Source organism: Danio rerio, chromosome 22 (genome assembly GCF_052040795.2).
Source record: "Danio rerio strain M-AB ecotype USA chromosome 22, GRCz13ab, whole genome shotgun sequence".
In the NCBI taxonomy this organism is placed as follows: Eukaryota; Metazoa; Chordata; class Actinopteri; order Cypriniformes; family Danionidae; genus Danio; species Danio rerio.
The window spans coordinates 3,515,001-3,530,000 of record NC_141042.1 but is presented as its reverse complement, the minus strand read 5'-3'; the positions used below and the strand labels follow the sequence as shown (position 1 = coordinate 3,530,000).

The following is a 15,000-nucleotide window of genomic DNA, read 5'->3' as shown; positions in this document are numbered from 1 at the left end:
AAATAACCTCGAGATAAATAGAACTCGAGATAAAGACAAGACGAGGTAAAAAGAACAAAAGATAAAAATAACAAGAGGTAGAAAGAACACGAGGTAAAAAGAGCACGAGATAAGAACTACAGGTAAAAAAATGCAAGGTAAAAAGAACTAGAGGAAAAAAGTACGCAAGATAAAAGAACACGAGGTAAAAAGAACCCGAGACAAGAACTTGCGGTAAAAAAAAAAAAAAAAGAGCACGAGATAGAGGGGAAAATAAAGATAAAAAGAACACAAGGTTAAAAAACTCAAAATAAGAACTCGAGGTATAAAGAACTCACCGTAAAAAGAACACAAGATTAAAAGAACAAGGTAAAAAGAACTCGAGGTAAAAAGAACGAGATAAAAAGAACACAAGGTAAAGTACACAAGGTGAAAAGAACATGAGGTAAAAAGAACACAATGTAAAAAGAACACCAGGTTAAAGTAACTTGAGGTAAAAAGAACATGAGGTTAGAAGAACGCCAGGTTTAAAGAACGCCAGGTTAAAAGAACGCCAGGTTTAAAGAACGCCAGGTTTAAAGAACGCCAAGTTAAAAGAACACCAGGTTAAAGTAACTTGAGGTAAAAAGAACATGAGGTTAGAAGAACGCCAGGTTTAAAGAACGCCAGGTTAAAAGAACGCCAGGTTTAAAGAACGCCAAGTTAAAAGAACGCCAGGTTTAAAGAACGCCAGGTTTAAAGAACGCCAGGTTTAAAGAACGCCAGGTTTAAAGAACGCCAGGTTTAAAGAACGCCAGGTTTAAAGAACGCCAGGTTAAAAGAACGCCAGGTTTAAAGAACGCCAGGTTTAAAGAACGCCAGGTTTAAAGAACGCCAGGTTAAAAGAACGCCAGGTTAAAAGAACGCCAGGTTTAAAGAACGCCAGGTTTAATGAACGCTAGGTTAAAAGAACGCCAGGTTTAAAGAACGCCAGGTTTAAAGAACGCCAGGTTAAAAGAACGCCAGGTTAAAAGAACGCCAGGTTTAAAGAACGCCAGGTTTAAAGAACGCCAGGTTAAAAGAACGCCAGGTTTAAAGAACACCAGGTTAAAAGAACACCAAGTTAAAAGAACACAAGGGGAATAAAATAACTCAAAATAATTTTTAAAAATTCGAGATAAAAAAAAAACTTGGTGATAAGAATTCAAGATAAAGGAATGCAAGATAAAAAGAACAAGAGACAAAAAAAAAAAAACAAGTTAAAAAGAAAAAACTTTAACATGCAGGGACACTCACTGTTTGTACCAAAGCAGTGGACCAATCAGAAGAACTTAGAGGTGGGGCAAAATATAAAAGAACTTGAGATGAAAGAATGTAAACTTTTATACGCAGTAGCGCTCATTACTGTTAGTACCAAAACAGTGGACCAATTAGAGAAACTTGGAGGCGGGGCAAGCATTGCCAGCTTCTGTCTAATGGCAGCATGGCGGAGGTGGTGCATTTTGGAGGTACAACAAACAATGTCCTGACGACAAAGTCACATTTTAGAACGTCAACAATAAACAGTTAAAAAAGTAATAATGAATAAATAAAAAGACAACGCTGAAGTCAAATTTCAACATTTTTATTTATATTTTGTCCAATAAATGTGTCCTGATTTAAGAACTTTTAGATATTTGGACTAAAATAAAGACAAAAAATTTAAGCAAGAAGAGCCAACACGTCACCACTTCGGTTTACTAACAAGGTCACACTGCCCAATACCAGCCTGGCATACTCAGTACAGCACCTTTGCCAATTTTCCCATACATATCAATGCAGATCACTCTGAAACTGTCGTGTAGACATGAAACGGTCTAAATGCAGAATAAAAAGCCTCAGAGACTCACCGCAGCTCCTTACGCCCCAGAACTTTCACATCTGAGCAGCACTCTCTGATCTCAGCGGACGTCAGGGGGTGAGACTCCAGCAGCGGGTCATCAAACGTGATCTGAGGACACACACACACACACACACACACACACACACACACACAGATCAGGAGCAGAAACACATGCTGGATCATGCATACAGCTGAAGGTGGTTTGATTTTGTCAGCATACTTCGTTGGCTTTGCTCAGGAAATCCACAGGGTTTTCCGCCTTCAGGAATTCAGTGATGGTGAACTTGTGGTAGAGAGTGAGATCGCCATCACTGTAGCCTTCAGCCTGAAACAGAAACACACACACACACACACACACACACACACACACACACACACACACACAGAGATGAAGCTTGGCCGTTTTACAGCTAATTTACATAATCAGCTTAACAACTTCAGAACAAAGTCAGCTTAGTAAAATTATCTAGTTTTCAGTTATTCCCATCATTTTTTAGTAATTAAAGAGAGAATTCACCCAAAAATTTCTAATTTATTAACTATTTACTCTCCCTAGAATGGTTTTAAACCTTGAACACAAAAGAAGATACTTTGAAAAATGTTGGAAACCTGTAACCATTGCCGTTTATAGTAGGAAAACAAAACACTATGGGAGTCAATGGTTACAGGTTTCCAACATTTTTCAAAATATCTTCTCATGTGTTCAACAGATGAAAGTCAGTCAAACAGGTTTGGAACCAGTCTAAAAGGGAGTAAATGATGACAGAATATTCATTTTTGGGTGCACTATACTTTAAATTAATAAGTTAAATACTGTGTATTGATGGTGTTGTGGTCATGTCATTGGCCCACGAACATTGCCCTTATTATCAAACTATTTCAGAACTGTAACAAGAGGCAACTCAATCACAAGTTAATGTTGAAACAGCTATCATTATTGATATTGAAACAGAATGAATATTGTGTCTGAATCCATCATGAGCTTGGAGGACTGCATCCATACATCTCTGCAAGGACTCAAATCACTCTGGAGTCATCTGGAATGGCAAAGAAAGCGTTCTTGCAGGACTCCCAGAGCTCATCAAGACTCTTTGTGTTCATCTTCAACGCCTCCTCCTCCATTTTACCCCAGACATGCTCAATAATGTTCATTACTGGTGACTGGGCTGGCCAATCTCAGAGCAGCTTGAACTTCTCTGCTTTCAGGAGCTTTGATGTGGAGGCTGAAGTATGAGGAGGAGCGCTATCCTGCTGGAGAATTGCCCCTCTCCTGTGGTTTGTAATGTAATGGGCAGCACAAATGTCTTGATACCTCAGGCTGTTGATGTTGCAGATCTCTCCCCATACTGAATGTAACCCCAAACCATGACTTTTCCTTCACCAAACTTGACTAATTTCTATGAGAATCTTGGCTCCATGCGGGTTCCAGTAGGTCTTCAGCAGTATTTGTGATGATTGGGATGCAGATCAACAGATGATTTATCAGAGAAATCCACCACTTTTCCAAATGATCAACTAGAAGTCAAGGTATTATTTGTTGCTCTTACAACTGGGATTGATGACAAGACTTTTGTCAGGTAGTGTATAGGTAAGAATAATAAGAAAATGCAAAATATATGCAAAGTAATTAAAAGAAATATAACTACTACTTTTCAATATTCATTTTATATATATATATCGTGGAAAAAGAATGCGAGACATACCTTGGGCTTCTTCTTGTTAACCAGCTCTTTGACGGTCTTCACTTGCACATCCACCTCTTTAAAGGCATGTTTGGGGTCGAAGAATTTGTTGTCAATTTTATCCGGCGCCAAAAAACCTGAAAGAAAGAAGAAAAACTAAATAAATAAATAAAATTTAAAAAAAAAGAGTTTAAATCATGCTTGGAACTGGATGAAATGACAAAATATTACTACATAGATTCTATATAGAATCAGAAAGTGAAAGTATAATATAAATGTCATATTTATATGATATATAATTTAACGTCAAAGCGAAATATAGAAAAGAAAGATACAAAAAAATTAAAGAATAATGGATAGTTTGATAAAAATAAAAAATACATTCTACACACACATAAACAAATAAATTCAATAAAAAGCACATATGACTGTGTGCATTAATATATACATAAATATACAAAGTACATGCACATGTTATGTAAATACAAACTTTTATTTTGTATACGATTAGACACAATTAAACATTAAACAGCACCAGAACAAAATACTAACAAGCACATTATACAAATGTAAGACTGAATTCTGAAATGAATGTGCAAATAGCAGACAGAACAAAAAAATAAAATAAAAGAAACAAAAGAAAGAAAATGACAAAAAAATTAATTAATTAAACCACACTGAATTGTGTAGATGAGTTAAGATACATTTAGAAACCTTTAAGTATATTAAATGTAGAAAATAAATCAAACAAACAAAAAGAAATGACAGCTAGCTTTACCTTGGCAGACGACGAAGATCTCAGCGGACTCGTTCCTGGAGGCCTGAGGTTTGGTGGCTTGGACTTTCTTGAAGAACTGCTGGAAGATCCACATGAGCGGCTGGTAATCTTTGGAGCGGAAAACTTTGGTGATAAACGTGCCGCCCTTCGCCAGGAACTCGCAGGCCAGCTTCAGAGCCATCAGCGTCAGGTTGGCTTGAGAGAAAGCATCGTGTTGCCAGTTTGCACCAACATTCGGCGCACCGTCATTGAGAACCACGTCCACCTTCCACGTCTGCAGCTCCTTTCTCAGAGCCTGATGAATTAAAAAAAAAGTTTATGAACAAACAGAGCCACTTTCATCCCCAATCAAATGCCTTTTATATTAAAACACTGACTAATAATGATGTAATTAGTCCAGATGTCAGATTAAAAGAGTGTTTTTACGGTTTAATATTCACTCATAGGGCTGGACGATAGTTCGATATCGATAATTATCACGATATATAATTTTTTCGATAAAACGATAATGACAGTTCGATAATTGCTCGATAATATTTACGCACTATGCGTAATGCTGCACAGGCATTTTGCAGCCTGCCCTTCCATGTGCTGCACGCAGTACACAAGTTTACAGCCACACAGTGTTTGTTGCACTTGAAGGAGTAATAAAAAATAAGGTAAAAAAAGGTCACAGACATTGACGAGAAACGTCACTAGACTTCAGTAGTCTTGAGCTACTTAGTTTTCTGCAATCCGACACAAAACAGAGCAAGGCGACTCGTGTCATCAAAAGCAGGCAACACCACAAACCAGTCTCATCGTTTAAAACAATACCACCGTTATGAAGATGCTAAGGAATTACAGACCCAAACAAGTGCTAGTAAACCAGCGCAGCTACCCAGCAGAGTCTCATGTCATCATTTTCGAAAGCCGTGCCTTATGAGTCCGCTATAGATAATATGCTTTAGCAGCAAAACAATCCATCAAACAATTTTCAGTTTCAATTTCATTCATAAACTAAGCGCTGTCTGAGCAGTATGAGCTGGACAGTCTTTACAGGCTATTCGCAGCACTTATAGTATTATTAGATTACCTCTGAAGAATAAACTCGGTCTGAAGGATGATAGAGCTCATAAGCTCACTGTGTAAATGGAGAGGCTCCCCGCATGTTTTCATTGTGATGCGCGATTTGTAAAACGAGAGTCTGCATAGGCCTATTCGTGCCAGTCTGTCAGACAAATTTTGTTAAAACACCTGCAGATATAACGGACATCTGCGCATAACAGGGTTTCACGCGTCCCGCAATATGTGATGTCAGGAGGGTGAATGCATAAGTAAGGTTAAATGCACACTGGACTATGTAAAGCGTGGATGCGTCTCACAGCGCAGGGCATAACTAAACCTTTACGTCCATGCTTAATCAGTCATCGATAAGGTCTATCGATTAAATTGTTATCGACAGTCAGTAGTTGATCATTAAGAAATCGTTAGCATCCCTAAATAAAATAAATTAAAGTATATTTCACCCTAAATTTACCATACTCACCATTAAAAGGTGAGTTCATACAAAACTGAAAATTCTGTGACCATTAACTTGTTCCAAACCGGTTTTATTATTTTTTTTCTGATGTTGAACAATAATATCCCATACCTTGTAATGTCTTTGGTTGTTGAAAACTTGAACAGTAAATGCTGAATTAAGATTGTTCTTTTGTTTATTATTGTTTTATTATTACTGGCGTGCTGAAAATCTTATAAAATTGATAGATATAAAGATTTTAGGTTTATAGTGATAAATATCGATATTGGCTGATATGAAAAAATTATCGTGATAAATATCGATTTCGACCGATATGAAAAAATTATTGTGATAAATAGCGATATCGGCTGATATGAAAATAATTATCGTGACAAATATCGATATTGACTGATATGAAACATTTTTGTGATAAATATTGATAGACCGATATGGAAAAATTATCGTGATAAATATCGATATCGACCGATATGAAAAAATAACCGTGATAAATATCGATATCGACTGACAGGAAAAAATAATCATTATATATATATATATATATATATATATATATATATATCAATAGACTGATATGAAAAAAATGATTGTGATAAATATCGATATCGACTGATATGAAAAAAGTATCGTGACAAATATCGATATCAACTGATACAAAAAGAATTATCGTGATAAATATCGATATCGACTGATATGGAAAAAATTATCATGATAAATATCGATATCGACTGATATGAAAAAGTTATCGTGATAAATATTGATATCGACTGATATGAAAACAATTGTGATAATTTTTTGCCATATCACGCAGCTCTATTCACTTATCCCACCTTGATCAGAATGAAACCTTCTTTCCATTTGTTCAGTCAAACTCATTCAGTGTTATATTATTTATGTGACACGAGTCTGCATTTTCAGCCTCTTATAACATTCAAGCTCATCACCTGTCTGCATTTCTCAGTGGTGATGTCCTCCTGAAGAGTGACCACATTCGGGATGGGTTTAATGGGCACCAGATCCACTCCTAAAACAACAGCATGAACAACACTGAAATCTCATACACAAACAGCCACAGGGTGTACATAGAGGAATCAGACAGTCAAACTCAATACCCGTCTTAAAGGAACGCTATTATATCCCTTTTTACATGATCTAAAATAAGTATCTGGTGTCCCTAGAGAGTGTGTGTGTGTGTGTGTGTGTGTGTGTGTAATTTCAGCTCAACATATTACACAGATAATGTTGTATACCTCTCTAAAACATACCCAGTTAGGCTTTGATCATAATTGTGGCATTTTGGTGACTGTCGCTTTAAATGCAAATGAGATAGTGCTCTTTTTCAGAATAGGGCGGAGCTACAGATGCCGTGTGCCACAGATTTTCACACTCTAATGGTAGACATATGCATCTCACTAAGAACTGGTCACTAGTGGGCAGGGCTTTCCACCCTGATGACATCATACAAACTGTTTTCATCAAGTCTGATTATAAAAATATATATTTAATTAATGTTTACCTTTAGAAGCTGGTTATATTCACACACCGCTGACACACAACTGTGTTTAACCCCCTTATAAAAGTGACTTTTACATAATAGCTCCCCTTTAAGACTCTTCCCACACATTTTAAGACCTCATCGTCACTTTATGTTTCAACCAGAAATGATGGTGACATTTTAACTTCTAAATACTGATTGTAAGAAACTAAACAGTCATCTGAAACAGTGTTTCTCAACCACATTCCTGGAGGACCATCAGCTCGGCACGTTTTCCAAACACGCCTGATTCAGATTATCAGCTCATTAGCAGAGACTGAAAGAGATGTGTAATGGCCGTGACAGACAAAGGAGAGATAAAAAACCTGCAGTGTTGGTGGCCCTGCAGGAATGTGGTTGAGAAACACTGATCTAAAAGATTCAAATACTGAATAAAACGCTAATCCAGCAGGGGGCGCCTGTAGATCAGCAGGAATAACAGTGTTGGTTTGGTTACCGGAGTAAACTAAGCAGCGTGATGTCAAATCCAGCGGGATTTTATTGATTTTATTAACTACACAGCATCCCATCATTCACAGATTAAATATAGGCAAGCTTAAGCATACAGAAACATAATTTAATACATTGTAAAACAGTATTTAAGACTTTTCAATGCTCTTAAATTTCTCTAAACTGACTTTTAATGCATTTTAATACCCCGCGGGCAACTGAGAAGACTCACCTATGACGAGACTGGACACCGGCATGAACTTAGAGGCCACCTGGAGCCTGAATGAAGGAGAAAAACAGGTTAATCATGCACAATATTGGAGGAAATGCATTACAAATGTAATCTGATTACTTTTCCCATGTAACTAGTAATGTATCGTATTACCGGCCAAGCCTAAAGTAGACCTGTCAGAAGAGCTAGCTAATCAGAGACAAAACACAGTCAACATTCATTCATTCATTCTCCTTCAGCTTAGTTCCTTTATTCATCAGGGGTCACCACAGTGGAATGAACCGCCAACTATTCCAGCATATGTTTTACATAAAGGATGCCCTTCCAGCCACAACCCAGTCACACACTCTTACACTACGGCCAAGTTAGATCACCTATAGTGCATGTGTTTGGACTGTGGGGGAAACCGTAGCACGCTAACATGGGGAGAACATGCAAACTCCACACAGAAATGCCAACTGGCTCAGCCGAGGCTCGAACCAGCGACCTTCTTGCTGTGAGGCGACAGTGCTAACCACTGAGCTACCACGCAATCAACGTTTGAGTTAGCTGTAAATGTATCTAGAAGCAACTCGTAACATTTTAATAATATAACCGAGCGAAGAAAACAAAATGACTCGAAAAAAGATTAGTTTAGCCGAGGAGACTCCGAGCCAGTAAAAACGATCTGAAAAGTAGTAATGGACGATTGTGACGCTGCATTACTTTTAAAAGTAACTTTCCAGAACACTGGTATACTGTTAACCATCAGGTTCTTCCTCACCATCCTCCAGGAGCGGCGCACAGATCCACCAGAGCTCGAGCTTTCTGGAGAAACTGGAACTTCCGATTGAGCTGGATAAGTTTAAATGACGACCGGGAGCGATAACCTAAAACACACACACACAACAAACACAAGACAAATACTCATTACACCACAGTGCTGTTAAATGCTTGATACTGATTGGTTGATGAGAACTCGCTATTTTCAGATAAACGCACAGGTGAAGTAGTTCCGGCAGGTTTTGAGCGCATTACAGCTTCATATCACACTTTAGGTATACATTATTTCCTTATAATTTAATGGCTCATCGTCAATAATACCTTACTTATACCAAAGACGGTAGAATACACAACATGTGTCACTTGTATAGTTTGGAATGGGGGAAAGTGCAAGTCAATGAAGTCTCACCTACTAGTACAGGATCCAATCATCGATCGTTATAGTCAACAAATGCGTTGGAATCTCAGCGAATACTTGCTTCACAGACATAAGAACTATATCAAAGTAAAGCTTGAAATGTGTTTATTTACATTAACCAAGTGCTAGGGTTGTAACAATATACCGGTATGACGGTTTACCACGATTTGAACGTGCACGATTATCATACCATGAACAATTGCATATCAACGGTTTTAACCCTTAAAGACCGAGACAGCCGCCCGCGGCTAAAAATAAGTATTGCTCTTAAATGTTTAATAACTTTTGATCCGCTGATCCCATTCATACAATTCAAAGATTGGCATAAAGAAGAGAATCTCAGCTTTCCAGTGCTGTATCACATAACATTCGCGGACTTTCAGAGGCTCCGGAATCAGTGCGGTTACATCATCAAAATTTGACAACGCTGATTTGACAAAGAAACGCTCGTCACTGTGTCTCCGGACAAACCAGACATGATACATTGATGCATTGTCCCTCCTCCATGCCCAGATTGGTTCAAACTCGCTACATCACAACCAATAAGCATAGGTTTCGCTTTTGTTTGTGGACCAAGCTTTTTGAACAACACGGAATGAGAGATAGGCATACATTTCTGCGCGGCTAAATAAAACGCAAAAAAAAAAGTTTTGCATGAAATAATTCTCATACTAAGTACTTTTGCATGCACAGCAGCACAGAAACATGACAAAACAGTGACACAGCAAAGACGAACTGCTGCTCTTGCTGTTTTCAAAAGACGTAAATGAAGATGCAGCTGTTTGTCTGCATGGCAGACAACCATATCCAAATCCATATTCACAGACAACCATATCCATGCTGGCACATAAAACCTAAGGATGTTCCATATTGAATCTAGTTTCGTTATGTAACTATTTATAGTATAGTAAATATTTATATCTATTTTTTACTGAGGATTTGCACCATGTTTATTTGGACTTTATTTGGACTTTGACACATTATTTATTATTTTCTTATTTTTTTATTTGTTCATTGTAAGCGGTGTTGTTTATAGTAACTAAAAATATATTATTTGGAAAAAGTCAAATTTGCTTCACTGTTCTATTATTTTGTAACATTTTTAACATACCGTATACCGCGAAACCGTCAAACCGTGGTATTGTTTTAGACGATTATCATACCGTGAAAAATTCATACCGTTACAACCCTACCAAGTGCACTCGAAAACAACCGGTTTCTGGTTTTGTAATATATATGAAACAAACGTGAGGTACAGTCCCTCCTGTCAAGCACACATCACATGACATCATCTAATCAAACGCCCACAAACTTGTAAACTAGTCGCTGTCATTACTTGAGGAGATTCGCCATCAAGAAAAGGTTGCGAATAACTTCAAAAGAGCAGCGAGATCAGACGATCATTATCCAGAGGATGATAATATGCAGAGGGGCCTTAATGAGGTTGGTGTCGTGATCTCGTTTCTTTCAAGTGTGTATGCATGTTAGCTCGGGCAACCTTCCAAAAAATGCCAATTTTGTTTCATTTGAACATTTAGAAACAAAACTTATGAGACAGTTGTTGTTTAATTTTACCGGTAATTCCAAATATGTAATGTAATTGTAAGCTTGACAAACAGTTTTGGAGAATTTGAAGTTTCCCCATTCAGATAAAACGCCCGAGAGGTGTTTCAAGGACGGCCACCAAATGAAATGACTTACCTTAAAAGTACTTTACTTATGCTCAGTGCTGTGCTTTATTCTGATTGGATGATGAGCACTCTGGCATGCCATTATTTTCATATAAACTTACAGTTAAAGTAGTTCCGACAGGTTTTGAGCGCATTAAATCTCCATATTACTACGCTGAATGATTTGTGTTATTTCACAGCTACAACAGTCAAAAGTCACATCAAAACACAACAGAAGGCTTCGGATGAGATGTGGAAGAAACTAGTGCTTCACACAGGAGCAGTTAGAGGACAAAACCCTGACAGATGTCTGAAATACAACATCTGAGCAGTGGCTATGAGCCGAATAATGCACTCCGGGCGTTGAATTATTAGAAAATAACACACGGAATTATTAAATCGTCAGTTAATCCTTTCGTAAATCATTAAAATAACATTGCTTTATAGTCAAAAATAAAGTTACATGACATCAAATGCGCTCGATATCACATTTAAGAGTAGCGTAAACAAGCTGACAACACGCAGACTCGTGATTTAAAGCACATGCACGACAATGTTCGTGTTTTCGCGACTCACCCGTTTCTTTGGCGAGATGGTAGAATTTGTCCTTTCGGGTTTTTCCGACTTTCAGTTTTTTACCCATGGTTTCTCTGGTAAATTACGAGTTTCTCCGCTGTATTTGGACACTTTTCGCCGTGTCGCGCTGGAGACCGGAGCCACACACGTGTATTTCCGCGGCGCCGGGAGATGACGTCACTCTGCCAGACTTCACACTGCTGTTATGTGAAGCATCTAATGAGAACTTGAACTGTAAAGGACAATGTATTTATAATTTGTTTATGCTGTCAGGAAAATACCATATACATAAGAAAAAAGCACTGAAAACATGTACTGCTCTGAAAACATTCAGTTTCATGTAAATGTAATTTTACTTTATTTAAATATATATATATATATATATATATATATATATATATATATATATATATATATATATAAATATATATATATTCTCTCTTTCAGAAACTATGTGAAATGTAATAAGTCTTGTTCTTGTTGCATTAAGTTTAAAAAAATTAAAAACTTAAAAAATAAAAATATGTGAAGGATCTTTCAAATGCTTAAAGTACATTTACATTTAGTCATTTAGCAGACGCTTTTATCCAAAGCGACTTACATATGAGGACAAGGAAGCAATTTACACAACTTTAAGTAAGTTCAGAAATAAATAAGTGCTGTAGGCAAGTTTCAGGTGTGTAAAGTGTAAGAAGCAAAGCATTAGTAATGTAATTTTTTTTTAGTACAGTTAGCGGTGGAGCCAAAGAGGCAATTGCAGATTAGGAAGGGAAGTGGAGACTAAATAGTTGAGTTTTTAGTCGTTTTTTGAAGACAGCGAGTGACTCTGCCGTTCTGATGCAGTTAGGGAGTTCATTCCACTAGCTGGGCAGATTGAGCGCGAGAGTTCGGGAAAGTGATTTCTTCCCTCTTTGGGATGGAACCACGAGGCGACGTTCATTCACAGAACGCAAGTTTCTGGAGGGCACATACATCTGCAGAAGTGAGAGCAGATAAGAAGGAGCAAAACCAGAAGTCGCTTTGTAAGCAAACATCAGAGCTTTGAATTTGATGCGAGCAGCAACTGGCAGCCAGTGCAAAAGGATGAGCAGCCGAGTGACATGTGCTCTTTTAGGTTCATTAAAGACCAGTCTTCTGCTGTGTTCTGCTGAAGAGGTTTACACACAACACACACACACATTTTTTTATTCAGTTTTTTTTAAATAATAGTTTTCCTATCATGTATTTTTTCCCTTATCCCTTGTATCATTGTTACTAAATGTACAATGAATATGTCATTAGTATTCTGGTCACACAATGTTAGCACAATTTAATGTTTTTTGTTTTCCTTGTTGGTGCAGTAGGTAGTGCTTTCGCCTCACAGCAAGAAGGTCACTGGTTCAAGCCTCAGCAGGGTCAGTTGGCGTTTCTGTGTGGAGTTTGCATGTTCTCCCTGTGTTTGCGTGGGTTTCCTCCGGGTGCTCCAAAGACATGTGGTACAGGTGAATTTGGTAGGCTAAATTGTCAGTAGTGTGTGTGGATGTTTCCCAGAGATGGGTTGCAGCTGGAAGGGCATCCGCTGCGTAAAACATATGCTGGATAAGTTGGCAGTTCATTCCGCTGTGGCAACCCCAGATTAATAAAAGGAATAAGCAGAAAAGAAATAAATGAATTTATTCCCTGTTACTTATGTTAATAAAAAATAAAATAATAATACTATATAATAATGGAAAAAGAAGAAATCTACATAAAATAAAGCATAAAATACAAATACGATACAAAGTAAATTTAAAAGTACCGATGTTAGAGGGGGATTATTTAATAAGATAATGTTTTCCTAGACGCGAGCATCAGCAGCTGTATCCCTTCTAGACTTTACCATGAAGTGGGCGTGATTTCAATGTCGTCATCACAACTTGACAGCCGGCCGCGCGGTCATGTGCTCGGCGCACAGAATCCTCCAGATCAAAGATGGCGGCGTACATGAGAGTGTGGAGATCCTCCAGCGGCAGCGGCTCCTCTGCGATGATCAGAGCCGGGATTAACGCGCTGTTTCCCCGCCTCACGCTAGGCAGCAGCCGCTCCTACTCCATCATCCGCAGCAGAGACTGTTTATCCGCCGCCCGGAGAAGCGCATCACTGACGGATAGGTGGAGTGGCGGTGGGTCTGCGGGCTCAGGGGGCTTAACGGGCGGCTGTCAGACGCGCTCGGTGTTCGGGAACAGGAGCAGTGGTTTCTCCGGGGAGGACGGCGCGGAGAGCAGCGGGGCGGCGGATGGGGACGGCGGGGATGAAGCACCGGACTCCCCGCCGCAGATGAGCGCGCTCACGCCGATGCTCGTACCCGAAGTGTTCCCGAACGTGCCGCTGATCGCCGTGAACCGTAACCCGGTGTTTCCGCGCTTCATCAAGATCATCGAGGTCATACACACACACACTCAAATATATATATTTCAATTTATACACGTTACACACACATATACAAAATACATTAACTTAAATGACGCTTGTTTAACGGCAGGAAAACCGTTAAGCGCGTGCTTGTGTTTACATTGTGAAGGTGTTTTCTGCTGATGTCATCATCCACACTAATGTCATCATCCACACTGGAGCTTCTAGAAAGTTCTTCACTGCTTCTTTATTAGTATTTTAGGAAGATTTAATCGTTTTAGTGTGTTTGTTAGTTGAATTCATCGTTTTATTCTTCGTCTGAAGCGACTTTCAAAGGTTTAAAGCGGTCTGTGAAGTCTGGCTAGTTATTTTCATCCCCATGGAATCTCATTGTATTGTGAATTGTTATGTTAATTTCAGTTTAATTGACGCTTAAAGTAGTTGCATACATTAAAATAGCTCTGTAGGAGACGATAACTATATATTTAATAATAAGAAGTAAATGGAAAGTTGAACAAGTTGCTATTGCTGAAAATATGAACAAAAACAGTGTGTTGTCATTGTGAACACTTGCACAGCTTTAAAAACCAGTATGTGTGTGTCTGTGTATGTATATACACATTATAAATGTGTGTGTGTGTGTGTTCAGGTGAAGAACAAGCAGCTGATGGAGCTGTTGAGGAGGAAAGTGCGGCTCGCTCAACCTTACGCTGGAGTGTTTCTGAAGAGAGACGACAGGTTAGTGTGTGTGTGTACGTGTTTTTGTGACATATCAGCAGGGCCGGCGCGTCCATAGAGGCAACCTAGGCGGCCGCCTAGGGCGGCAGAATAGAGTGGGCGGCGTCCCCTAAGCTACCCTCACCACCTGCGCCTCAGTTATATCCGCGTCTTGGGTGGCAGAATATAAAGGGCGGCGTCCCCGAAACTACCCTCGCCACCCGCACCCACAATAATATCCGCGTCTAGGGCGGCAGAATAGAGAGGGCGGCGTCCCCTAAACTACCCTCGCTACCTGCGCCCTCATCCGCGTCTAGGGTGGCAGAATAGAGAGAGTGGCGTCCCTTAAACTACCCTCATCACCCGCGCCTCAGTTATATCCGCGTCTTGGGTGGCAGAATATAGAGAGCGGCGTCCCCGAAACTACCCTCGCCACCCGCGCCCTCAGTTAT

The 15,000-nt window shown here is 39.0% G+C and overlaps 2 protein-coding genes and 1 long non-coding RNA gene across 8 annotated transcripts in view; 1 reads left to right on the top strand and 2 right to left on the bottom strand.

Annotated features, from left to right (window-relative positions):
* ftsj3 (FtsJ RNA 2'-O-methyltransferase 3) overlaps positions 1-11,693 on the bottom strand; it is a 28,934-nt gene extending 17,241 nt beyond the window's left edge. For 2 of the 3 annotated variants that reach the window (XM_087302380.1, XM_087302381.1), the window contains exons 1-8: positions 11,462-11,627; positions 8,799-8,904; positions 8,036-8,082; positions 6,764-6,843; positions 4,301-4,595; positions 3,544-3,659; positions 2,061-2,165; positions 1,848-1,948 (exon numbers count right to left, since the gene is read on the bottom strand). In XM_087302380.1, coding sequence (XP_087158506.1) covers positions 1,848-1,948; positions 2,061-2,165; positions 3,544-3,659; positions 4,301-4,595; positions 6,764-6,843; positions 8,036-8,082; positions 8,799-8,904; positions 11,462-11,528 — 917 coding nt within the window. In that variant the 5' untranslated portion in view covers positions 11,529-11,627. 3 annotated transcript variants of the gene reach the window in all.
* LOC147831455 (uncharacterized) overlaps positions 1-15,000 on the bottom strand; it is a 787,032-nt gene that overhangs the window by 435,924 nt on the left and 336,108 nt on the right. The gene's annotated exons all lie outside the window — the stretch shown is intronic.
* lonp1 (lon peptidase 1, mitochondrial) overlaps positions 13,403-15,000 on the top strand; it is a 21,720-nt gene continuing 20,122 nt past the window's right edge. For all 4 annotated transcript variants that reach the window (XR_015521454.1, XR_015521455.1, XR_015521456.1 and 1 more), the window contains exons 1-2: positions 13,403-13,861; positions 14,481-14,569. Coding sequence is in view for 1 of the 4 variants with exons in the window: in XM_087303376.1 (XP_087159502.1) it covers positions 13,412-13,861; positions 14,481-14,569 (539 nt within the window). In the remaining 3 variants the exon portion in view is untranslated. The remainder of the gene's footprint in view (positions 13,862-14,480; positions 14,570-15,000) is intronic.